Source organism: Lycium barbarum, chromosome 10 (assembly GCF_019175385.1).
Source record: "Lycium barbarum isolate Lr01 chromosome 10, ASM1917538v2, whole genome shotgun sequence".
In the NCBI taxonomy this organism is placed as follows: domain Eukaryota; kingdom Viridiplantae; phylum Streptophyta; class Magnoliopsida; order Solanales; family Solanaceae; genus Lycium; species Lycium barbarum.
In genome coordinates this window covers 13,482,587-13,508,552 of record NC_083346.1, presented here as the reverse complement: position 1 = coordinate 13,508,552, position 25,966 = coordinate 13,482,587, and the positions used below count along the sequence as shown (strand labels likewise).

The window sequence follows — 25,966 nt, the reverse complement described above, 5'->3', positions numbered from 1 at the left end:
TGCCTAATATATGTTCTTTTCCAATTATTTATCTTGTCTTCTACTATATCAAAAAGTAACGAGCAGTCACTTGTACTTATAAGTAGCGTATAATAGATTGTTCTAATTAGTTTTTTTGTGGAGGTGGAGCATCTATATATAAATATATATATATATATATATATATAGACGTATAATAGATTGTTCTAATTAGTTCTTTTTTTGGGGTGGAGCATATATATATATATATATATATATATATATATATATATATATATATATATATATATATATATATATATATATATCACTTATTTATAGTTTTCTTCAAATTTTTACGCTATTTCACCTATTTAAAAGTATTTATTATAATTATATCATTTTATAAAATACTAAAAATTAAAACCCCATGGGACTTACGCCCCGTGCCTCGGGGCTTACGCCTCACTGAGGCAGACGTAAAATGTCCCGCCTTACGCCCTCGCCTTTTAAAACACTGATATAAATAAACATATTATTAAGCAAAAATAAAATAAAATAATTTCATTAGAATTCTACCACAATTCTTTTTTTTTTTTGTAGGTCAACAAAAATATTTCATACAATAATATGTATTCGCACGGAGGAATCACATAATTTCGCCTCCCCCTCCTCCTCCCTATGTTGCTAAGCAGTAAAAATTCATTGCTAATTTTATTTAATAACGAATTAATAATAATTATTCATTTTTTGAATTAGTGACAAATTTTACATCTAATTCTTGTTTTATCTTTTTGTAGCCGGGAAGTTGAAGTACTCTGACTTCCTTTAAGCGAGTTATTATATCTTATCCAAATGTGAAATTAATATTATTTCTCAAATCTCAAAATATTATTAATTTTATAAACTCTTATGTCTTTTTTTTGTTTTTAATTCTAAAATCCCTCTAAAACTTTGAAGATACCTAACGCAAATAATACCGGGAACCCAATGAAAGTTCAATGTACCTTTGTACCTAAAAATTTGTTACTATATTTTAACCTTATCCTAAAAATATGAAACGTGAATCCAGTTAGAATTCTTTGGAAACTGTTATCTTAAAAAGATTAGTTTTTTTTTTTTATTATATTTACATTTGAAGTAAATTAATCTTGATATTAGCAATGGGTGTAGTACTTAATCCAAATCACAAAAAAAGGGAAACTCATAATTATAGTACCAAACAGGAACAATAGAGGAAAAGTGGTTATTTGACGCTTTACAATTTTTTTTTTAATTTTATAATTTTTGTACGAAATTTTTATTTTTTACATATAAAAAATCTAATTTTTTTTTTTAATTTAAATTATAAAAGTCTAAGAGATTTTATTTCCTCAGACACGAGCGAACACTCTTGAAATTCTATTGTACTATAAGTCTATAAGAGACGTTACTTCTTAGGTGTTTTTACAAATGCAGGCCTCTCTCTCTTCTTTCTCTCTCTGAAAAAAACACAGCGTGGTTCTGCATAACTCAAAAACAATTCTTATGTTCTTATTCCAAACCAACTTTCAAAAATTCTTTGATAAACACCTAATAACCCTTCAAAATCTTCTCTTGTTTTTTTTTTTTTTTAAATTCTTGATCCCAAAACTGTCAAAGAAACCTCTTTTCTTCATTCTTGTGAATCTTTTTTGTGTTTCTTGAGGACCCTTTTGAGTATTTATTTGTTTTGTGTCCCAAAACTTTCCAAGAAACCTTCTTTTTTGTGTTTGTTGAGGACCCTTTTGAGTATTTGTTTGTTTTGTGTCCCAAAACTTTCAAAGAAATAATCTTTTTTGTGTTTCTTGAGGACCCTTTTGTGTATTTGTTTGTTTTGTGTGAATTTATAAAAACAGAAAGATGGTTGTGAAAATGATGAAGTGGAGGCCATGGCCTGAAATATCTTCAAAGAAATTTGAGGCTAAAATCACTGTTAACTGTCTTAAAGGTCTAAACTTTTCTCAAGATTTTCAAAGATTGGCTGTTGAAATTAAGTGGAAAGGCTCAAAGAGTAATCCATTGACTTTGAGTTCACTCAAGAGAAAAAGTGTCAAGAAGAATTTCACAAAGGAAGAGTGTTTGAATGATGATGGTGTTGTTTATTGGAATGAGGAGTTTCAAAGTCAGTGCAACTTTTCTGTTTCCAAAGAGAAGTCATTTCATCCTTGGGATGTTTCTTTTACTGTGTTTAATGTAAGATATCTCATGCTTTTACCTCTATTTTTTTTGGGGGGGGGGGGGGGGGGGGGAGTATGAATGATTTTGATGTGGTTGTTGTTCTTTTCTATCATGGGATGTTTGGTTGTTTTGAGAATTGAAAATTTAATCTTGGAATAGTGTATGAGATAAGAAGAACCTAATTTCTTAATCTAACTGATGTTACTGAGAATTGTGTCCCATCAACAAGTTGTTGAGAATTGATCAAAGGCCTTGACTTCTTGTGTGGAAGTTTGACTTTTTATTGGCTATGAATTTGTGTCTTTATTGTCTTGTATGTGTAAGGAATTGGGAGGAATTAAGCCTTTCTTGATCAGTGTCCTTTAAATTATCCTATCATGAATCTTGATCATATAGCATAATTTTTTTAATCTCCTTAAATTAGTAGAATTCTTTTTTTAAAATTTTTTTTTATGGTGGTTCTGTATATATCAAGAGTGTTTGTGTTTGCCTCTGCAATAATATGTTAGCAAGAGATACCTGATGAAATTCATCACCAAATTTGTTTTTCTTTGAGTTTGATCACAATCATAGGAGTGAAATTTTTGGATTAGAAACAAAGTTAATAAATAGTGAATTTCCCCTTGATGTTCTTTCTTTAACATTACAGTAACCTATTTTCCAATGAATTTCTGTCTGAAAAGTTAATTTTATTTAACCATGAATAGTCTGAGACTCAGATAATGAGTATACTATTCTTGAGTCTTGACATGCTATGGGAGTAAACCCGTCAACCGGTTCGGGTTAACCGGTAAAACCGGAACTGGAACCGGTTAACCGTATATTAACTACCGGTTCCGGTTTCTATTTTTTTGGAACCGGAATCGGTTAAACCGGTAAAACCGGTCGAATATTTTTATTTTTTTTTTAATTGTGTAGCCGTTGGGCTGTTATATATAGTATACTTAAACATATATATATATATATATATATATAAGTTATATAACCTAAGTATATTGATATATATAAGTATATTCTTACTATATTTTAGGTATATGTAGTATAACTTAAGCATATAACTTAATATATATAGTTATAAGTATATATAGTATACATCTAACTTAAACATATATATATATATATATATATATATATAAGTTATATAACCTAAGTATATTGATATATAAGTATATTCTTACTATATTTTAGGTATATGTAGTATAACTTAAGCATATAACTTAATATATATATATATATGCTATATTGCTGACTTGCTGTTAGCCTGTTAGTAAATATATAAAATTTACTTATAAACTTATATAACATATGTAAATATACCTACAATATACTAATATATACTATACAAAAAAAAAAAAAGAGGTTTTGGATGTGTTTGAACCGGACAGGTTTCGGTTTCGGGTTTTTAACCGGTAAACCAGAACCGGTTAAACCGGAACCGGTGGCCGGTTCAAATTTTTTAACCGGAAACTGGCCAGTTTGTTAACCGGTTACCGGTCCGGTCTGGTTCAAACCGGTTAACAGGTTTATATGGGAGTCAAAAAAGCTAATTAAGCTTTCTGGGGTTTAATGATTAGCTTTGTTGGACTCACCTTAATAGCGTGTGGTGTGTTCTAATAGTGATGTGTAATATAATTATATAAATGGTACTTACTAATTTTCAATCATATCAGTATTAACTTTTCTACATATGTGGCTGGTACATTTTGTGAAAATATAATAATATTGGCATATTCTGTATACTTTCTTTACCATTTTGGAAAATTATAGTTTAAGACTTTGGAGAATATGCCTTTCTTTAGTTGCTTTGTTTGTTCATCCAGCATATTTCCTTTTCTAATTAAGAAGGATGTTTGATTCAATCCAAAAAAGGAAAACAAAAAAGTTGAGCCTTTGTTTAGTTGCTTTCTTTGTTCATACAGCATCTTTTCTTTTCATTCATTGTTATATTTAATTCCATACTTGTAATATTCTCTCTGTAAGTTGCTTGACAGTACTTATTCATGTTTCTTCTAAAACAGGTTACAAATAAAAGATCAAACCATAAAGTCCCCATAGTTGCTGCTGCATCGTTGAACATTGCAGACTTTGGTTCAGCAGCTAGGGAAAAAGAAGAAAATGAAATAGTCATTCCCTTGGTTGGCATTAAGAGCGACCTTTCACTTTGTGTAAGCAAAACAAATTTGCTTGACTTACTTTTGTTCCTTTTTCTACATCATTAGTCCCTTTTTTTTGGTTAACATGGTAGATATATATATATATGACAGGTGTCTCTCAACCTTGTTGAATTGGGAAATGCTAACGAAGCCTCAGAAAGGATGCCAAAGTTTGCCATGTCTGCCCCAGTATCTCCTTCGCCTGCAGAGATTTCATCGACAGACAGAAGTGAGCTTTCTGCTTTAAAAGCAGGCCTGCAGAAAGTTAAACTTTTCAAGGGATTATCTACTATGCGACGAAAGAAGGTGTGCCATGAAGAGGAGAGCAGTGATGGAAGGAACTCGGTCAGAAGCGAGGATACTGATCTTGGTTACCCAGTGGACACAGATTCACTTGGTGATTCAGAGGAAGGTGAATCAGAGGAAGTGAAGGAGGATACGAGCTTGCGGAAGTCTTTCAGTTATGAAACACTTGCATATGCAAACCATGCTGGTGGATCATGCTACTCAAACACTAGTGGCAGTGAAGATGAGGAATTGATCTATTATAGCCATCACAAATCTGGTGCAACTGGAGGTCATAATCAATATTCACAGCAGAGTTCAAAACACAAAATTCTCCCTTGGAGGAAGAGAAAGTTAAGCTTTAGATCTCCTAAAACCAAGGGCAAGGGGGAGCCATTGTTGAAGAAACATTATGGAGAGGAAGGTGGGGATGATATAGATTTTGATCGCCGACAGCTTAGTTCCTCCGATGAGTCTTCTTCAGGGGTATGTCCCTATCTTCTCTTTTATTTTTTATCCAAGATCGTTCCTGCATCCAAATAGATTTGCACGGTTGAATATTATTCGTCACCTCATAATTAGCTTCCAGAGATCGATAACTTTCTTCACTACCTCACATACTTCTATAGTTCTAATACTCCCTCCGTTACAATTTGTTTGTCTTAGTTTGACTTGACACAAAGTTTAAGAAAGTAAAGAAGACTTTTAATCTTGTAGTCTTAAACTAAAGGTATGTATAATGTACGAAATGCCCTTTAATCTTGTGGTCTTAAACATGCCATGAGGGATGTTGAAATTAAAGAGTTGCCAAATAATGAAAAATGCATTATTTTTTAAACCAACTAGAAAGGGAAGTAAGACAAACAAATTGAAACAGAGGAGTAACTATCTTGGCTAAGTTGACCCAAACCAATTTTCCTACATTTGATGTAGTTTGTATCTCTATTAACAAAACCTCTCCGTTGCTTGCAGTGGAACAAATCTGAGGAAGGTTCAACTGCAAATCGATTTGCAGTCTCCGAGTTTGGAGATGAAAGTTTTGCTGTTGGTAGTTGGGAGCAGAAAGAGATAGTAAGCCGTGATGGGCAAATGAAGCTGCAGACCGAAGTCTTTTTTGCTTCAATTGACCAACGAAATGAGCGAGCTGCAGGTGAAAGTGCATGTACAGCCTTGGTTGCTGTGATTGCTGATTGGTTCCATTCCAACCCTGAAGAAATGCCCATCAAGTCCCAACTCGACAGTCTTATCCGTGAAGGTTCACTAGAGTGGAGAAATCTCTGTGAAAACAAGACGTACATGGAGCGTTTCCCCGATAAGCATTTTGACCTCGAAACTGTGGTCCAGGCTAAAGTACGCCCGCTCTCAGTAGTCCCGGAAAAATCATTCATTGGTTTTTTCCATCCGGAAGGAATTGAAGATGAGGGATTCGATTTTCTCAAAGGCGCCATGTCCTTCGACAATATCTGGGATGAGATTTCCAAATCTGTTCAAGACGGTCCTAGTAATGGCGAGTGCTTCGTTTATATTGTGAGTTGGAATGACCATTTTTTTATCCTCAAAGTTGAACGAGATGCATACTATATCCTTGACACACTTGGTGAGAGGCTTTATGAGGGATGCAACCAGGCTTTCATCCTTAAATTCAACAGAGACGCTACAATTTTGCAGCTACCTAGCACGAGTCAACTATCGGATGATAAACGGGCTAGCACTAAAAAGGAGCAAACTGATACGAAACAGGCTACTAACGAAGGAAAAATTGTCGTTAGCACAAAGAACACCAACGAAAAGATGGAAGAATCAACCATTCCTGAAAATGAGGAAGAATTGAGCGTTGTTTGCAAAGGTAAAGAGGCGTGTAAAGAGTACATTAAGAGTTTTTTGGCGGCGATCCCCATTAGGGAATTACAAGTTGATGTGAAGAAGGGGTTGATGGCATCTACACCCCTTCATCAGAGGCTGCAAATTGAGTTCCATTACACAAAGAGCTTTAACACTGAGTTGGAATCACCCTCGGAAGAATTGACTGATAACAGCTTGGCGTTACCATCGTCAACAGCAGAGTAACCGCTGATCAGTAAAATCCGAGTATATACTTAACATCACTAATCCTTCTTTTTGTGTTTCTACATCTAATTTAGGAATGAAGGGCATGTCTTATATCCTTTTTTTTTCCATACATGATTGCTAGTTGCAACTTGCAACTTGCAACTGGCTTAATGGCTCTTCTTAATGTTATCTTAATGTAAATTACTATGGAAATGTCCATGAGTATAATACTCTCTTGTTCTCTCAAAGAGGGGAGGACATAAATAAAAATTAGTTTCCTTATATTGCATGTAGAACAGAGGATTCCACTCTGGACACTAGTACTGGCAACTCTATTTTACTATTACAGTATATTGACTTGTGCACATGAATTGGAAGCTTCAACTCAACTCCTCTCATATCATATAAAATGAAATAATTCTAGGGTGCATAGAACATTTGTTTTATGGCCTATAAACTAGGCTGGAGTATGAAGCATGAAAAGTCCACTATGCCAACAATGTTTTCCTATCTCAGAGTTTATTCCTTGTCCTGTTGTCCACAATCTTCCTTATCATCATAAGGATGGCCCTTCAAACATAAAAAAGGGTTTACATTGCTCACCCTAAAAAGTGTTCTTGAACGGATAACCATCTTTCGGCTAATTTCAACATCCTCCATCCCTTGGGACCAACAAAGGTAATACAAGAATATTCACTTGTTTTCCATCAACTACGACAATATCAGTCGAGGGACATGTATGGTTAGAACCTTCTGTACTTGGTGAAATCTGACATATTTTAACCAAACCGTTCGCATGGGCTCAACGTGCACTTCCTTGGCATCAAAAGGATAGCCCTTGACATATTAAAAGAGGTTTATATCTCTCACAGAGTGTGGTGTGACGATTGAAATTTTTTTTTCTAAAGAAACTCTTTGTCGGAAGCACTTTATCTCCCCTACTGGGCCTATGCAGCGTGACTTTGAATTAGTCGAACTTCAGCCATACATTTTGATACTGATAATGAGACGGACTGTTAGGATGAATTGGGTCTAAAGAGCACGTCTCGCCAATTTTTAACAACCAGGAACTAACATTTGTTATTTGGACCATCAAACTCATATCATCTGCCAAGGGTAGTCCCCTTGCATCTCATTGCTCTAACAATGAAATGCTAAATAAAGTGTCTAACTTAACCTGAATATTTTATGGAAGATAAATTCACACAGAAACAAAAACAATAAACGAGTAAATGGGAGGGAGAGCGGAGTTACGCATTCATACTCATTCAAGGAATAAAATGGCAGATAAGAATTATACTAGATACACTGGTCCTCACAGCAGCTTAGAGGTATCAATATTACCTTGTAAGATAGGTGGTCTCTAAATGTTGCGAAAAAGGTTCTAACAATCCTTATAAAAGGAATGACCACTTCATTGTGAATTGCAATAAGCTACATTATCAGCTATGGAGCAATACGACGAGTTCCCAAATAAATTATTTCCTGAGGTAAACCAGTGTTCTTTAAAGCGGAGATTTCACTCCATTCTCTGCATGTGAAGCCTGTAAACATGCCTAGATTTAGGGTAGTGCACGATGGTAACAACAAATGTTGAGAAGCTGTCGATATTAGGAGTGTTGCTGTGGATGTTGAATGGAGATTTTCTTGACACGATTCCTTATAAGAATGTAAGGAAATAGAGGTCATTTGTGCTGTTTGTCAATCCAAGAAAGGGAAACAGTGTTGCGAGGAGCAACGCATGCAATTCAATCGCTTTCTGTTGAACAGAGATGAGAGGCAAGCTTGACTACTCCGTGCATGGATGCATCATTCTACAATTTAACAAAAAGATGAGAGGACACAGGACAAGGCAAATGACAAGCAATCTAGAGTAGGTGAATGAATCAAACTAAAAGTTTATCAAAGAAATTCTTACCAGATAGAGAATGTCAAAAGCTTTTCGGTAGCTTTCTAGAGAATTTTCCACTCTGTCATTCCTGCAACAATCACTTTAAGTTCAGCGACTATACATATTAATATCTGTCAGAATATCCTGCTTGGTCTTAGATAAAAGCAGGATAATTAGACATTAAGGGTGTCTTTGCTATGATGGAGAACATTTTCTACCGATATTCCCATGTTTGATTGGTCAAAATGTTTTGGAAAACATTTTCTCAAGGAAAAACAAGCTCCTTAAAAATGAGGAAAATGACTTCCCTAATGGAAGTAGAGAAATCTCTATGCAAAAAGAGGGGCTTTCACCATTTGTGTTTGTCAAAAGCATTTATCAGGAAAAGATAACATATTGAGGATCTGTAAAGTTAACCCAATAACAAGTTAACTGAAACATGTCTGCAGTTGTTTCGTTTTACCCTTAATGACATGGAGGTCAGTTCAGTGCACTTTCTATCACATGTCCTAAATGAAGTTGCAAATAAGTTGAAAAGCATAGCCAAACCAAAAGTCCCATATGAATTGCTGTTTATTTTTTTTTATTTTTGAGTGAAAAAGAAGAAACAATGTTACAAAATGTTTTAATGCAAAAATCTGGAAGTTCTTGATGTAAGAAAATATGTTGTCAAACCATTAAGTCAAAGATTCTGAGAAGGTATATCTATTCAAACTTCAGCAGTCAATCAGTGAACAACCTCCTAATAATCTCAAACTCTACGAAATCCACAATTTAACAATTTTCTCATGTTTCCAAAAGAGTGAAAAGTATTATATTGGAAGCTTATTGACCTATGAAAAAGTTAAAATATGAGGTATGATTATGAAGCCTATATTAGGCTGAAGACCTCTTCCACACTTGACTACAACATCACAACTTGAAAAGGAGAAGAAAAGTAGGTTAGCCTGTCAAGGGTTGAATCCTAAAGAAAGCTGGAACAACATAGGAGCTTATGATATGGATCCAAGCTGCACGTTGAAAAGCAGCCACTGAAAGCTTTATATGAGTAGTGTTTAGGCTACAACATCTCAATTCACCTGTTACCATATATTTCTTCAACACCAAGATGATTTAAAAATGGATATGCATGAAAAAGGACGGTTTAGTTAAGAAGTCATATTTTGCAAAACTACTACCTGTCGAAAATAAGGGAGTGTTTAGCCTAGAGGCAATTATCCTCCACCCCCAGCCATCAGGTTGGGGGTTTGAGTCACCAAGAGAGCAAGGTTGAATAAAAGGCACTGTTGGCTAATAGGTTTTGACTGTGGAGTTTACCATCTCAAAAAAAAAAAAAAAAAAAAAGGGACGAAGAAGAAGATTCTGCTGGACATTGAATTAGAAAGACTAACATCGATAAATAATTTGATATTGTTCTTTTCTTGTGAAGGGGTATTCTATCAATTCACAATAGATTAGGCAAAACTAGTCACTCCAATCCACTCTTGCTATCCTCACCCTACCAACGACTACTTTGGTACCCACCTTCACTCCTACTATTACACATATCTTCATATCTTATGGCAATCTAATAAGTATTACTGAAAAAAGTAATCTGTTGCAAATTGTCCCCGGAGATTTGGTTCGTGATGGTAGTACATCATGGGATGTGTGTTAGGCGCAAGTTACAAGTTTGAATCCCGTTGTGCATCAAGTCTGGTATTTCAGTGGAGAAGGGTAGAGGGGCTATCCATCAAGTTTCAAATTTGGATATAACAAAAAGTAATTAGTTGCAAATTACTACTTTGTGGTCTGATAAAATCGAATTTATAATTGAAGGCGAGCCTTTGAACAACAGTAAAATTGCTCCTTTTGTAGCTTGTAAGCCACGAGAGTAGAAACTATCTCTTCGTAAAAAAGCAAGGGGAAGGCTTGGTACTATATACCCCCCTCTCTCCCTACCCCAGACTAGTTAGGGAGGGCACTACATGCAATGGGGTAAGTCCTTTCTTTACCATTGAATTATGTTTCGTAGGACAAGGAGTTGTCGACCATCTAACTAGAACTTTTCAAGATTTCAGAGGATAAAAAAGTGTGTTGAGAGAGAATTGATGCTCACCAGTGTATTTCGTGCGGTCGCAAGTTCCTTTACTTCAGCTTTTAGGACTTGTCAATCCGTAAGAGTTAGGCTAAATGTTTGTAGTTGGAATAAAGCTATGTATGTCATCGATATCAACTCATTTCATCTTAATATTAATGACTTGGAAATTTTGAACAAAAATCTAAATTTGGAAACTTTTCTTGGAAAATCTCAAAGCCTTATGACTGAAAAATATTTCAAATCCAATTGATAGTGGAACACCATTCCTACTTCAATTATGGGATGTGCTTACCTAATTTCTCTAACTATCGGGTTTCAACAATTATAATTACAATCCATTTAGCTTGCACCAACTTGAGGTGAGATGAAGCAAAACAAATATGTCTTCATTCTATAAGCCGTGTCGTGTTCTCTGATACCTCAGTTTGGTTTGAATTTGATGAATAAGGAGACATGATGAGACACTTACAGAAAACCTACGGATATTCTTGTTTCATAGTCTAAGCCGTCAGACATTCCCAAATCTCCAATGTGGTCACCAAGAAGTAGCACATTAGTTCTCTTCTTCAATTCAGATTTCTCATCACCCAGTCCGTTCACGTTATCGCAGTGATCATGAAGTGGTGCAGCCATGTCAAGTGCATGCTCATTCTTGTTGAGTACATGGATTGTCTTACCTGTAGGTATCAGTTAGCGTTCTTAATTCTAGAAACAAAGATGTAAATGACCAACAATACAAGAAAAATCCGTGAAATTTGCTTGTAAGCCTCCATGTTCCAGTATAGACCGAATATGTCTAAAAGCTCAGTATCTAGCAGTAAGTACTAGGATCAAGATGTTCAACCAATGATCAGATATTAATCACTTCGTTACAGGGCTTGGACTCCACTCCTAAACTAACCTATACTACATACAGAAGTCCTAATTATATAGTCCTTTAGTGTTCAGGTGATTTCATGTATTAGATTTCCACACTTACGTTACCCTTATGAATGTTCAAATATATGGAGGGCCAAATCGTATTTATTTAGTCCTTTTATGTCGAAAAAGTTAAAACTCAAAAAATCATAAAATAACTCGTCTTTGTTTGTTTCAATCAATCAAATCAGTCAATCAACAATGCCTTAATGGCTTAATGTCCTAATCTACTTGGGGTCGTTAATTAGAATCCTCTGCTATTTGGACACATTTCATTGCAATATTTGGTAAGCGGTTTGGCCTTTAAGGCAAATTAGGAGCTCTCTCAAACTAGTGGCTCTCTAAATCTAACACTTACCCCCTACCAAGAGTAACAACAATAACACCTTCTCAAAAAAGAGTAACAACAATAACAAACAACAACTATGCCTTAATCCCAAACAAGTAAAGGAGGATATGTGAATCATCATTGACCATGTTTCTCCATTTCAGCTTAAAAAAAGTGAAAAACAAATTAAATAATAATAATAATAATGACAATAGTAAAAGTTCTCTATATTTTTAGAGGCATATAAATCTATGATAAGGTCAAAATACTCCTAAAAGGACTGGTTCAAAATCAACGTATTAACAGGACTAAAATCTATCTTTTTCTTCGATTGTGTCCTATCTTTAGCTAAGTCTGTATTGATTCCAAGAAATCTTAGGTCTTTTGAGATTACTTCCTTCCATATTATGTTACCTCGTCCTCTTTTAACACCTTCACTCACTATAATTCTGTACCTACGTACCGTGTCAATATGTAGGTCATTGCAGGACATGACTGAACTATCTCAAGCGACCTTCTCTCATTTTATCTTCAACGCGTGCTGCTACATGCACCTTCTGGCGAATGTGATCATTTTTAGTCTTATCTAATCTTGTATGACCGCACATCCATCTCAGCATTCACATCTCTGCAACACATCTTGTGGATATGTTAGATTTTAGCTTTTCTTGATGACTTTAGACTTTCGCTTTTAAACTTGACCTTATCAAAAAAAAAAAATGTTGGACTTTATCTGTAATAACAAGGATACCCTTTTTCTAAGTTACTAATCCACATTACAGAAAATAGCTTGTGGTTGGCTGTTTTATTACCCTTTTAGTTTAAGCTCTTTATATTGTCAGTGTATATGAAATTAAAACTCTTTATCGACTTGTTCTTGCACGGAGGCATAATTATAGCAAACTATACCTCCATTGAAGCTTCCACTTACAGCCAGTAGGCAATTCCCAAACTTTAGAGGAATGGCTAAAAGTTGGTAGGCTATGCAGATTTACACATAATGAACCAAGTATCAGCAGAAACTGCTTCGAGCACTTTTTAAGTAAGTAAAAGCACCTCTAAATGGGGATAGGTGATACCTTTAAATAACTGCAGGTGACCATTTTCGTCAAACACCATCCTGTTGGAGACAATTCTAACATTCTTGAAAGATCTATGAAGTTTCTGCTTCAGCACCTGGCAAATCAAGAAGATGAGAGACATCATATCTAAAGCCAAAGTGGACAAACATAACAGGATCGCGTACACCTATTATGCATCAAGACCACTGACAATCCTTAAGAACTAACCTCCTCTATTATGTCAGCTAAACCTGCAGAGAATATAAGAACAGGAACACCTTTTTCCTGCATATCAAACAGTGCCAACTCATTACCAAAGCAGTACATGAAATCGTATAAGGTTAAAAGGAAATTCTTCTGAAAAGAACTATTCTGGGATAATTTGACTAATAACTTCGGCATTAGCATGAATTTTGCAACTACAGAAAATGTAATCCAAAGCATCATTTTTTGTAATGTAATTGTTCAATTTCACTTTCTCTAAAACAAGATTTCAGCTATGGTTGAGCCTGACATTCTAGGAGTTTCAAAGGTCAAATAAACAAAAACAAAAACAGAAGAAAAGAAAATAATCAAGGCATGTCCTCTAAGGTTCTTAAATGCTCAGAATGGCCCTATTATTTATACTCTAGGCTCTAGCTCTTCGCTAAACTAATACCATCAAATTTCTTTCCAATAGATATTTTAGATGACACGAGAAAATGCCAATGGATCATATTTGTCTCATTGTCCTTCATCAACATCATCCCAAGATGTCTCAGAAAACAACAGCTGATAGTGGTTATATTGTACCTCCAAAAGTTCAAAGAGTTCAGTTACACCATCCCTGAATGCAATTGCGGCTTTAGTCACGGAATTTTGAATTGCATTGTATGTAAGGCCTCCTTCAATGAGAAGAGCATGGGTTTTTCCCCACCTGAAGAAAATAAGTTAGACATTAATCAACACACAGGCCACGGTACTACAATCTCTTTAAAATTCACCAATCCGATGATGGTCTCCATTTGCTGATACTAAGGGAGCTGGATATACTACTACTCTTACAATCTCCAAGAATATAAATATTATCCTTGAAACTTCATATTATGTATTTCACTTGTCAAAAACTCAAAATTCAATATATCACACGAGTCTGGACCCAATTCTAGGCCTATCAGTAAAAATTCATAACACGTACCACTCTTCCATGAGCTTGGTTTTCTCATCAAGGGGAATAGCCGGATCAAATTCTAAGGGATGATAATAATCGAATAACTTCTGCCTCCTGTCATTGAACTCAGGATCCTCCTGCTGTAAAAGGTTGTGACTGCCTACAAAATTTGTTTTTTTGACAAGTCATTCACTTGGAACTAAGAAACATATATCAAATTGTATTCTATTGAATAGCAGTCTGTTCCAGACAAGCTATCGTAATAGGATAATGTTGTATGAAGTGGATAACCTACTTTGGCCTCGACAACCATCGATCCAGTATTTTGTCAATGTGGCATCAAAATCTGCAATTACCTATTATGTTGAAACAATTCAGCAAGTAAAAGGAAAAAACAATTAGAACAACATGAAATAAGCATGGGCATGTGTGTGAACATGTTTGAGACTGTAGCTAAGACAAGTACTTTACAGTAATAGATGCCAATAGTTCTGGAAATAGGTCATACAGCTGTTCCTTGAGGTGTTAGTTATTGGACAGCTGATTTAGTTAGTGCCAACAGTCAGTTGTGATATGTGAAGAGGACAAGATGCGGGAAGCGCGGCTGAGGTGGTTTGGACATGTGAAGAGGAGACGTACGGATGCCCCTGTGCGTAGGTGTGAGAGGTTGGCTATGGATGGTTTCAGGAAGGCAGAGGTAGGCCGAAGAAGTATTGGGGAGAGGTGAATAGACAGGACATGGCGTAGTTTCAGCTCACCGAGAACACGATCGTAGATAGGAGGTTGTGGAGGACACGGATCAGAGTAGAAGGGTAGTAGGTAGTTGAGCGTTGCCACACTTTGTATCTTTCTTGTAGCTTCTTCTTCTTTGATTTCTGTTATTATCTGGTATGTCTTGTACTTTGACTGTCGTATGATTTTGTGGTAGTTTTATCGTTGCTTCTTTCCTGACTGCTTTGTCATGCTTTAGTTTGTATTTTGTCATTGCTTCTTTACTTTTACTATTTCCTTTTCCGGTCTGCTTTGATTTGCTTTTCTCTGAGCCGAGGGTCTGTCGGAAACAGCCTCTCTACCTATGGTAAGGGTAAGGTCTGCATACACTCTACCTCCCCAGACCCCATTTGTGGGATTACACTGGGTATGTTGTTGTTGTAGTGCTAACAGTCAGTTAGTTGAAGTTAACTGTAATTAGTTAGACTGGGTATGTTGTTGTCTAGGTGACAGCTCATCTCTCTTGGAGTTGTAGTAGGTTGGTGATGTATATAGATACACCATACATGTAATTACAAAGCTATGAGAAGATATTTTCAATTCTGCATTTTCAGACTTGGACCTCACATTTCTCTTCTTCTCCTCTTCGATTACTTACTCAGTTCATAGATTAGACCATGTTCATCTGCAATACTCAGCGATTGCAATTGAGATTGGTAAAGCTAACCACTTTCATTGTAGTTTCCATAAGGATCCGTAGCTTAATATATGTCAGTACAGGCTCAATTAGCCACTTACAAGTTTTACTAATCGCAAATTTAACATCGTAGCCAAGAAGCAGGAGAATGTTAAAGCTACTTCATCATCACACACAAGATAAAGAATGAAGCTTTAACCATGAAAACAATAAGTTATTTAACAAGCAATACAACAATGTCTTCAACTCAAAACTCATCATTCCCCGCGCAAAATATAATAGTCCCTCCGTTTGAATTTGTTTGTCTTAGTTTGACTTAGCACAGAGTTTAAGAAAGTAAGGAAGACTTTTAAATCTTGTGGTAAACCCAGATCCTATGTAATAGCTCGCAAACCACACAGGAGAGATAACCTGCACTAGGCTAGCCCCGTGCGACAAGCTTGACCCAGAAGGAAAATCTCCTGCTGCCGTAAGCAGGGGGTTTCGAACCTGAGACCTCCATTATGAAAGCTCCTGCTCAACCAATGAGCCACCCTTGAGGGGATAATTACATATACTCTAGAAATTAGAAATTCAACCAAATAAGTCATATGAACAAACACATGTAGCGCATAACTTTGCATTGCTCTCAATATAATTCATCACCCAAACAAAACACAAAAACAGAACAATATAAGAAAACCTGGAGCTTTGTAGGACCGGCTTGTCGAATTGCAGATATTTTCTTTTGCAACAAATTAGTATTATCCACTACAACTTGTGACTCTGATCGATTCACAACTACTTGCTCCATTTTTGCCTGATTTTTACCGCTTTGACTGCAACACCACACTCTACACACACATACACAAAATGGGTAATCAATTAAACCCGAAAAAGCTCAAGAAAAACTGGTTATTCCCAGGGTTCATCCTAACTGTATACATATGGCGATTTTTTTTATTTTTATTTTTTTATGTATATACAGTAGACGGTCGGTCTTCTTTTTTATATTTTTGAACGCCCTTTATTAAAATCCCGCTTCGCCACTGGTTACTCCTTCTGTCCCAATTTATGTGATATAATTTAAATTTCGAGAGTCAAATAAAAAAATATTTATTGTATGTCCAAGTTGCTAACTATGGTGAGTTATAGTAGTAGTTCTTGTATGTCCGAATCACGGTCAAAATAAAAGAATTTGACTATTGAAATTTGAATTGTGTCATGTAAATTGGGATAGAAGGAGTACATGCATTTAGGAAGTGATAAAACCGACAAATGTATTGTAATTCGTGTGTTTTATTGTGGTGATAACATTAGGGTATGTGTATGTGAAAAACTTTACTCACCTGGGATTGAAGGGTAAAGAGAAAAGGGGAGGAAAAGGGTTGGTAAAGGAGGTCCTATAAATGGGGAGAATGTGATTATAATGATGAAGTCGATAACCCATAGAGAAAAAAAGGAGTGACTGAAATGTTCACTCTGTTAACAGTTGTAGGCTAGTAGTACATTAGTTTTGTAGAACCACTTTTATTCCACTCTTTTTTCACGATTTTTGTCAATTACTGTAGTACTAGTATGTTTTTGGAGGATTGGAAAATAAGAAAGGGATTTTACACAAATACCTATAGTTGAATTTATTATTTATGAGGATATCCAAAAAAAAATCAGCTAATGTTGAATATAATACAAGTATTTTACTGCCTTGTACACTAAACGAAACGAACCCTTAAGCCATTTGATGCATATGCTAGATATGGGGAGACTACGATGCAAAGAACGTTTATGTGGTGAATAATAAAAAAGGGATTGTTCTGCGTTGAATAGTAATATAAAAATTGTTATGATTAAGCTCACGGTGGATTCAAGATTTTTACTCAGAGGTTTCGAAAAAAACAATAAAAGCTAAATAATGTTGTTCCTGGAATTAAACTTAGGATGCTAGAGACAATTTTGAACACCCTGGACTACTTGAGTTAACGTTTTGCATTTGTTTAGGGTATTTAAAAGTATATATATATATATATATGTACATAAACACAAAAAATTTATCCTATATAGACATTGTAATTTTTTACCGAACACCCTCATTGGGCTGTAGATCCGCCCCTGATTAAGCCAGGATACATAATTTGCCCTTGAGCTTGAGTTCAAATTTCTTTAACATACCTGCCAAATGCTAAAAACTTACTAGCACCGGATGTTTGCATCAAACCAATAAATCACTTAACCTTAGTAATGATTAATGCATGTATATATTCCCTTCATCAAATTATTTAACCCAAAAAACTCAAGGAAAAAATGGTTACTCCCTCCGTTTCAATTTATGTGATACAGTTCGGATTTCAAGAGTCAAACAAGAAAATATTTGACCGCAATTTATTCGTATGCCCAAGTTGTTAATTATTGTGAGTTATAGCAGTAGTTTCTACATATGTAAATTATTTTTCAAGAAACTTATAAATTGTATGTCCGAATCACGATAAACATAAAAAAGGTTTGACTCTCGAAATTCGAACTGTATCACATAAATTGGGACGGAGGGAGTACATGCATTTAGGAAGTGATAAAACAGACAAATGTATTGTAATTCGTATTATGTTTTTATTTTAGTGATAGCATTAGGGGTATGTGTATACAGTGGTGAATTTAGCATTTTCATTTGGGTTACGAAAAAATAACAAAATCTAAATATAAAAAATAATGTTGTCCCTGGGAATCAAACCTAAGATGCTAGTGACAATTTTAAACACCCTAGACTGCTGACCTAACCTTTTGCATTTGTTTAGGGTATTCAAAAGTTTATATATACAACATAAATACCGAAAATCTACCGTATATATACAATGTAATTTTTGCCGAACACCCTCTAAATCCTCCCCTGTGGGTATGTGAAAAAATAATTACTCACCTGGGGTTGAAGCTAAAGGAGAAAAGGCTATGAAAAGGGTTGGGAAAGGAGGTCCTAGAAATGGGAAGAATGTGATTATAATGATGAAGCCGATAACCCATAGAGAAAAAAAGGAGTGGCTGAAATGTTCACTCTGTAATAGTTCTAGACTAGTATTAGTTTTTTAGAATCACTTTTATGCCACTCTTTTTTCATCATTTTTGTTAATTAGTACTCCCTAATTTAAGAATGAAATGAAGATTTTCAAAATTTATTATTAAAAACAAATTATAGATATTTGTGTGCTTATAAATCATCTTATAAAGAGTAAAATGAGAAGTTTAAAGTTAAATTATTACTATAATTCACTTTTACTTGTCCAGTGTTTTAAAAATAGATTTTCACTTTTACTTGTCACTCTTTAACATATCAAGAAAAGATAATTACTTTTTTCCAGTTTTACCATAGTATTAATTACTAATTTCAAATCATCTTTCAAATTCATTAAAAATATACACCAATTAATATGGACATCATGGTAAATTAAGCACTTCATTTATTATTTCTTAAGGGGTGTGCAAAGATCATAGCGGACAAGTAAAAGTGAACGGGGGGGAGTACTAAATATAAAAATGTATCATTCGTTTTTAGATTGACGAAAAAGAAAAGAGTGTTACATAAATTGAAATGACATGAGTGTTATATTTTTGGAGGATTGAAAAATTTATAAACTAAGCAACAAGGGTTTTGGTGGAGTCAGAAGCGATAGTTGGTAAGTATTTCTCCATCATTGATTAGAGGTCTTGAGTTTTTGTCTTGGGTGTGAAACCGCTTTTCGTAGGAAGCCCTTACTTTAGAGCCTGTTTGGATGGGCTTAAAAAAAGCAGTTTATAAGCTGGAAACAGCTTATAAGCCAAAAAAAAATAAGTTGGGTAGTCTAACTTATTTTTTTTTAGCTTATAAGCTGTTTTCAGCTTATGAGCTGCTTTAGATAAGCTAAGTCAAACGGGCCCAATTAATTTTTTGGGTTTATTTTAAGCACAAAATGACTTTAAGCTGATCAGTCAAACACTCAAAAAAGCTGAAAACAGTTTATAGGCAACTTATAAGCCAATCCAAACAGGCTCTTAATGTGAGACTTTTCGAGGCAAATTTGAATTTAATTGGGTCCAATATAAATACTCGATGCACAATGGAAAATCAAAAAAGAAATCATAACGGAAAATAGAAAGGAAAGATTTTGGTAAGAATCGTACTTTGCATAGCTTAGGACTATTTCACAAACCTCCCTCGAGGTTTTCGTTAGTACACATGACTCCTATATTTTCAAACATTTTATGAACCTCTCATTTTTTATATATATTTAGGGATCGTTTAATTTAGGGACAAGTTGTGCAGGATTAGCAATATAGGCATTAGTAGTGTAGGGATTTTAATGCAAGAATTATAAGGTACGAATTATATCTTATTAAATGTTTGATTCGATATATTAAAAAACTTAGTATAAAATGTATAACTTAAAATATTTATTTACTTTGTAGACAAAAGAAAAGTTTGTTTACTATTGTGAGGGTTAATTTTGTCATTTTAGTATTTTAATCAAATGTATTGCTAATAATCACATTCTTATTCCGCATTATGTCCTACGTAAAATAATACACACATTTGTACATATTTACGCATATGTTATATATGAGATAATTCAAAAAAAAAAAAAAAAAAAGCAAACAGGGATTACTAATGTTGAATTTAAGACAAGTATTAGTACTATCTTATACACTAAACGTAATGAGCCCTTAAGTCTTAAGAGGTCATTTGGTTCATAAACTAATTATGTGGAGATTATGATATAGAGAATATTTTGTGAGGTGAATAATAATGAAGGAATTGTTATGAAGTGATTAATTAGGGATTGTTATGCAATAAAATAACAAAGGGTTTGTCATGCACAAAATTCTTACTTGAAGGATATTTTCGTCTTTAAATACTTTAATTTGTGTATTATTAATACACGTATTTTTTATGAGAAAATTATACTGTATGTTAATTGGGGTAACAATGCTATCAAAATTGACCCTTTTTTTAATTTTTACAAAAAAGATCCAAACTTTTCTCTCTCTCTCACTCTCTGCCTTCTTATATGTTTGTATATGTTGATATAAGTGTATGCATATGTTTGTATATTTTGGACTATCTTTTGTAATGTAAATTTTGGGAATGTAAAAGACCAACTTGTATATTTCTGAAATTTTTCCTTTTTTTTATTACACATCCTATCTCACATAAAATAATGCTACATGCATTACCCACCTACAAGAATCATAAAAAGTCTTCTGAATGTAAAGTATATTTTGAAAGTTAATGTTGCTCATTTCATTAATGGTTTATATGAGAATTGCATTCTTTTATGCTATTATTCAAGTTTTGCGATTTTATGTTACAAATGAAAAGTTAAGCAACATCAGTGTTCTAATTTAACAACCTAGAAATAATGTGCCTGCTAATTAACCGAATCAAAACAAAACTGAAAAGAAATCAAGATGGTTCAAAAAGTTTAATTTTGGTTATATATTATAATTTAATTGAAAAAAAAGGGGTGTAATCCAACGTTTATGGTCAAGACTTGGTAGAAGTGAAAAGTTTATAGCATCAATCATGAAATGAGTACCTTTCTCTTTTATATTTACAAGAAATATTCAAACTTTTGCTGTAAAAGGTATTAACGTTCAATCTTTCTCTTTTGGCGCTATGTAAATTATAAAGCTAAACATGTGGTCCTTCTCTAACAGCACCAAAGAAAAACAAACAAGCACTGATGAATTATCATAGTTGGTAAATTTCACTAGTTTTTGTTTTATAATTGTGATGTTCAGAACAATTTGCACTCACATCGACTAATGTCACAGGACACCAGTAACTTCCACCGGCACAGGTACCGAATAACTGTGTGGTAAATTTTACTAGATTCTGCCCACAAATATGCAGACTTCTATAGCTCCTTGCCTTTTGTAGTACTGGTAAAGAGCAAGTTTTTCTTGGGAACTATTGGACAATTATAATTACCCTTCTAATAGAAAATGCTTTATCATTGAAATTTACCTCTAGTTACCTTATAGGTGATTTGAATGTGTAAATATTTCTTACACCGACAGAGTATAGAACTTAAACTCAAGCAAAAGACTAGTTTCCCAAATAAAAAAAGACCAACAGATTTGGTTTCACAGCTTACATTTAAAAAATTGTTATCACAATCTATTATACAAGTAATGAATAAGCTCCCCCAATCTTTCATTCCAAACACCTAACAGTCAAGAAACTTGACAATATCTTTCCATATTTGCAGATGGTATAGTCTTTCTACCACAAGATCAAGATGTAATGGGAATAGGATTTGAACTCAAACACAGAGACAAAAAGAATGTTACACCCTCAAATATGAGGAATACAAAAGAACAAACAATCAATTGAATTATTTAAAAACGCTTTTCTTGAGCCGAGGGTCTATCGGAAATGACCTCTCAAAGACAGGGGTAAGGTCTAAGCATCCCCCAACCCTACCTTTCCCAGACCCCATGGGTCACACTGAGTATGTTGTTGTAATCAATTGTATTATTTCAACAGCAGTAAGGGCATACAATCAATCCATTCTCATTACATTCAGGGCATTTCATTGACTCAACCTCATCTTCAACAACAATTTTCTGGCTGCCATTGCATTTGAAACACATAATAAACCTCATTCCAGCACACCCTTCACATGGACATTGAAAATTATCAATAGGAATTCCTTCTAGAAGTGGCCTAAACTTCCCTTGTTCATGCAATGTCACTACTTCTTCAGCTCCACCAATATATCTTCCTTTAATAAACAACCTTGGTGGCACCACTTTCCCATCCATAATTCTCCATAACTCTTCCTTAAACTCAGAATGCATCGAAATATCCCTCTCAAAGAACATAACACGAAAATTCTCTAACAGAAACCGAATACTATGACAGTCCTCGAACGTTTTTCGTATCCCTCTAAGACCTGTTGTGTACAGAATCACTGAATCACATCCTCCTGGTGGACACTTTTCTTCAAACTCCAATAAGGGGTCTATAGTTTCCTCGATTTTTCGAGTTTTTAAAGGCGGTTCCTTTTCTTCATCATCTTCTTCTTCTTTTCTTTCTTCTAGTGGTTTGAAAATCTTTTCCTCAATCTTGGCTTTTCTCTCTGCTTCTTGAGCTTTAACAACCATGACTGCTTCCTCAAATGCAGCAAGAAGATTTGGATCAAAAAGTGTACCCGAATCCAAATCAGGCCGCCTAAAATTCAACACATCAAAGTCTAATAAAGGGGTAAAAGAATTCCCATCAAAACTCTCTTTTTTTGGCTTCAATGGGCTACAATTCTCAACATTTTCTCTCAAAGGTTGAGACTTTTTCACATTTGTAACAGGCCTTATGTTCTCTTTATCGTCGATTTCGTCTTCTTCAACCTCCATTTCTTGATCTTCGAGGTCTTTCATTAGCTCAGAAACATCAATAATCTCTGCTTCTTGATCTTGTACAACATTCTTTTTGGGATCTTCATGGAGTTGGATAGGTGTTAATGGAGATTGACAACGAAACTGAGAATTTGTTGATTTTGGTGGTGAAGTATACTGAATATACCCATCTGATGCATTTGAATGAAGGATTCTTTCTGGTTTCAAATACCCAATTGTTTTGATTGTCTTCAGTTTCTTGAGTAGTTTCCCTTTCATGGTCTTCATTTTCTTGAAATTCTCAACAAATTTATTTCAGATTTTCAAATTCTGAAAATGGGGTTTGGAAAAAGAGTCAAGATTTGCAGATTCTGAAATGGGGTTTGGAAAAAGATTCAAAATTTAATATCAATGAGAGAAATTGGGTACCAAAAATCTTGGATTTTTAGTAAGTAAAATTGTTGTCTTGATGGGTAAAGGGTAAAGAGGAGAAAGATGATGTTATGGTTCTTAACGGCTAGAAACTGTTGGGTTGTACTTTTTAAATTTGAATATTATTTGTTGGGGTGTGGAATTATTATCCTGATTTAGGGTATATGGTAGCAAATTATACTCACCCTTATAGTATCTAGTCCCCTATGGTAAATAATTTACACGAACATGTGCTTTTTTGTGTTATACTTTGTGGGCTAATTTGGAAGGAGGGATAAGGGATAATTAATTTCGATATTGAATTTGAAATGAGTTTATCCCACATTTGGTTGGGAAAAATTGCGATATAACTAATCCCGAGATTAGTTATCTCGAATTGTAGGAAGGTGGGATAACAATCCCCGAATAACTAATCATGGGATAAATTGTTCTCCAACCAAACGACACCTATGTGTACAAACAGTTACATCGCATATTATTACTGAAAAACATTTGAAAAGACAATTTGTATACTAGAATAAAGCAATTCAAAATCCATATTAAGGTCCTGTTTGGAAAGCCACCCATGTAATTGGAATTTGGTGTAATTACACAGTTTCGCATGTTTGTTACTTGGTTAGGTGGGAATTGAGTGTAATTGAGAGGGTGTAATTACACTCTCCAATTTTCAAGGGGGAGTTGAGAATTGGGTGTAATTACACCTTGTAATTACAAGGTTACTTTTTAGTTTTTTTTTTTCTTTTTTCTTTTTTCTTTTATTTTAATTTCTTTTCTTTTTATATTTATTTATATTTATATTATTTTAACTTTTTAATTATTATTTTTTAAATATATTTTCCTTTTATATTATTTATATTTGATTTCTTTTTTTCCTCACTCCTAACCTTACTTGAATTGCTTGTCTATTTTATTTTATTTTATTAATTTAGCATAACTGTATTATTATTCTAATTTTTTGAAGCTACACCTCTTAGTATTAGAAAGAATGAGCCATTAACAAACTTGGCATCTAATGACTGATGTTATTAAAGTAGAATTTTGTAGTGATTAGTGAATGAGGTTATAGATATTTTCTCTTTCTTTTAAATTATATTTACTTAAGTTACGTTGGAAATTACTTATATATAATGTTGAAATTTGACATAATAATACTATGTTTTTTTTTTTTTTTTGGATTTTGAATTTAGGTTATATTTTTTATTTTAATTTATTTGCTTTAGTACTATTGACTTGTTATTTCAAATTGAATGTTGTTTATTTTTCACCTACATTTTATAGATTATTTTTATCAACCATTTGAATAGTGTTATGGCATTATATTTATAAATATTAAGTTTTTTTTGTGAAACATCAAATCCATGATGTTCTAAAAAAAGTCTAATTTAATTTTTATACTTAATTAAAATTAAAATATGATTAATTTGAAAAACATATATATCAATTATTTTTAACAATATTAGCCACAAATATATGATTATTAATTAATATATTTTCAAGAAATAACATGTTATTAAATACATAATTTAATATCATTTATAAAGGCACATATTTTTCAAAATATAATTTTTTAAATTGAACTAACTGTTTAATTACACTTGTGCAACTAAGGAGTAAGAAGTATGCTTGTAATTACGTGATGACAAACAAATAGGTCGTTGTAATTACTTATAATACTGTGTAATTATTTGGTTGTGTAATTACTACCCTAGTAATTACACCGATTCCAATTACCAGGCGGCTTTCCAAACAGACCCTAAGGATTTGTGATCAAGAAAGATAAACAAAAACTTAAACTAACTCACCTCGATTAGTGAAGAACACTCTCAACTAAATTTGGTGCATATAAATATTTAGCAAACGAAAAAAATCACGGATTCCCATATTAGCAATAGTGTCTTTCGTACCGATTACCACCAACGAATGAGGTGGAATTGACAGTACTTCAGCCTTAATCAGATATTTCAGGTTTGAGTTTAAAAATGAAAAATTTCTAGTAAAAAGTATTTTTTCTTGAAATAGACTTTACGCAGTGTGAATCTAAATTAGTCGGGATAGTGGATTCCGAATAGGTAAAAAAAATTGTGTTTTCCCTGCTGTCAAGTATACAACATGACGAAGATTATTTGACTTTGTTAGGACTTTAGGGGCTGTGGTAACGGTCATAATACTACTGAGGGACCTTTCCAGCCTTTTAGTCTAACCTCTTTTAGGAAGGACCCAATCTGTCCATAAAAAAACTATATAACGTACTAAAAGATAAATGTAACTATAAAGTTTTCAAAAAGAAAAGCTACCAACTTATGGATTTCTGCTAGAAAATGTGCTATTCTGATTGAAACTTTTAACATAGGATAATTCAAGTATAGTCGAAGTTCAAATTCTTTTTTTGATTGACCATAAATATTACTCCTACTACATGTCTCATAACAACCATACAGAAACGATTATTGACATGAAAAGCTAAATAATGGCTACCAGAAGGGCTATTTGGCGCACATGCCTGACAACAACAAAACAGGTGCAGCACCTGTCGGTCGTCGACTGGGTCTTTTGATAATATCACAACTTTCTTCACGTGAAATTTCTCCGAAAGTGTTTTCACATTGTTTGAAAGCAGAGGGCAATGGGTGGAGGTATAATGGTTCTTGATGAGATTTTGAATCCAAGCATGGTCTACAGTCCCCTTGTTCCATCAAAGTACATATATTTTTAATTA

General features: G+C 33.9%; 3 protein-coding genes across 5 annotated transcripts; 1 reads left to right on the top strand and 2 right to left on the bottom strand.

The window, feature by feature from the left end:
- Positions 1-1,393: 1,393 nt before the first annotated feature.
- On the top strand, positions 1,394-6,926 carry LOC132613634 (uncharacterized). The gene is made up of 4 exons (XM_060327743.1): positions 1,394-2,172; positions 4,176-4,322; positions 4,422-5,081; positions 5,568-6,926. The coding sequence occupies exons 1-4, from the start codon at positions 1,840-1,842 to the stop codon at positions 6,660-6,662; spliced, it is 2,235 nt and encodes a 744-aa protein (XP_060183726.1). The 5' UTR covers positions 1,394-1,839; the 3' UTR covers positions 6,663-6,926.
- A 953-nt stretch (positions 6,927-7,879) lies between these two features.
- Positions 7,880-18,508, bottom strand: LOC132614414 (uncharacterized). 3 transcript variants are annotated; one of them, XM_060328867.1, is made up of 11 exons: positions 18,371-18,502; positions 17,538-17,628; positions 16,163-16,313; positions 14,368-14,428; positions 14,100-14,232; positions 13,715-13,838; positions 13,151-13,207; positions 12,941-13,037; positions 11,085-11,292; positions 8,563-8,623; positions 7,880-8,458 (listed from the first exon to the last, which is right to left on the bottom strand). In XM_060328867.1, exons 3-11 carry the CDS (start codon positions 16,271-16,273, stop codon positions 8,393-8,395), a joined length of 918 nt encoding a protein of 305 aa, XP_060184850.1. In that variant the 5' UTR covers positions 16,274-16,313; positions 17,538-17,628; positions 18,371-18,502; the 3' UTR covers positions 7,880-8,392. The 3 variants fall into 3 exon arrangements, with proteins under 3 accessions (XP_060184850.1, XP_060184848.1, XP_060184849.1); XM_060328865.1 differs by lacking the exon at positions 17,538-17,628 and having other exon boundaries at positions 18,371-18,508; XM_060328866.1 differs by lacking the exons at positions 17,538-17,628; positions 18,371-18,502 and adding an exon at positions 16,809-17,011.
- Positions 18,509-21,725: 3,217 nt separating this feature from the next.
- Positions 21,726-23,414, bottom strand: LOC132614316 (uncharacterized protein At3g28850-like). Its single transcript, XM_060328727.1, has one exon. It carries the CDS (start codon positions 23,104-23,106, stop codon positions 21,964-21,966), a length of 1,143 nt encoding a protein of 380 aa, XP_060184710.1. The 5' UTR covers positions 23,107-23,414; the 3' UTR covers positions 21,726-21,963.
- Between the last annotated feature and the right edge of the window lie 2,552 nt (positions 23,415-25,966).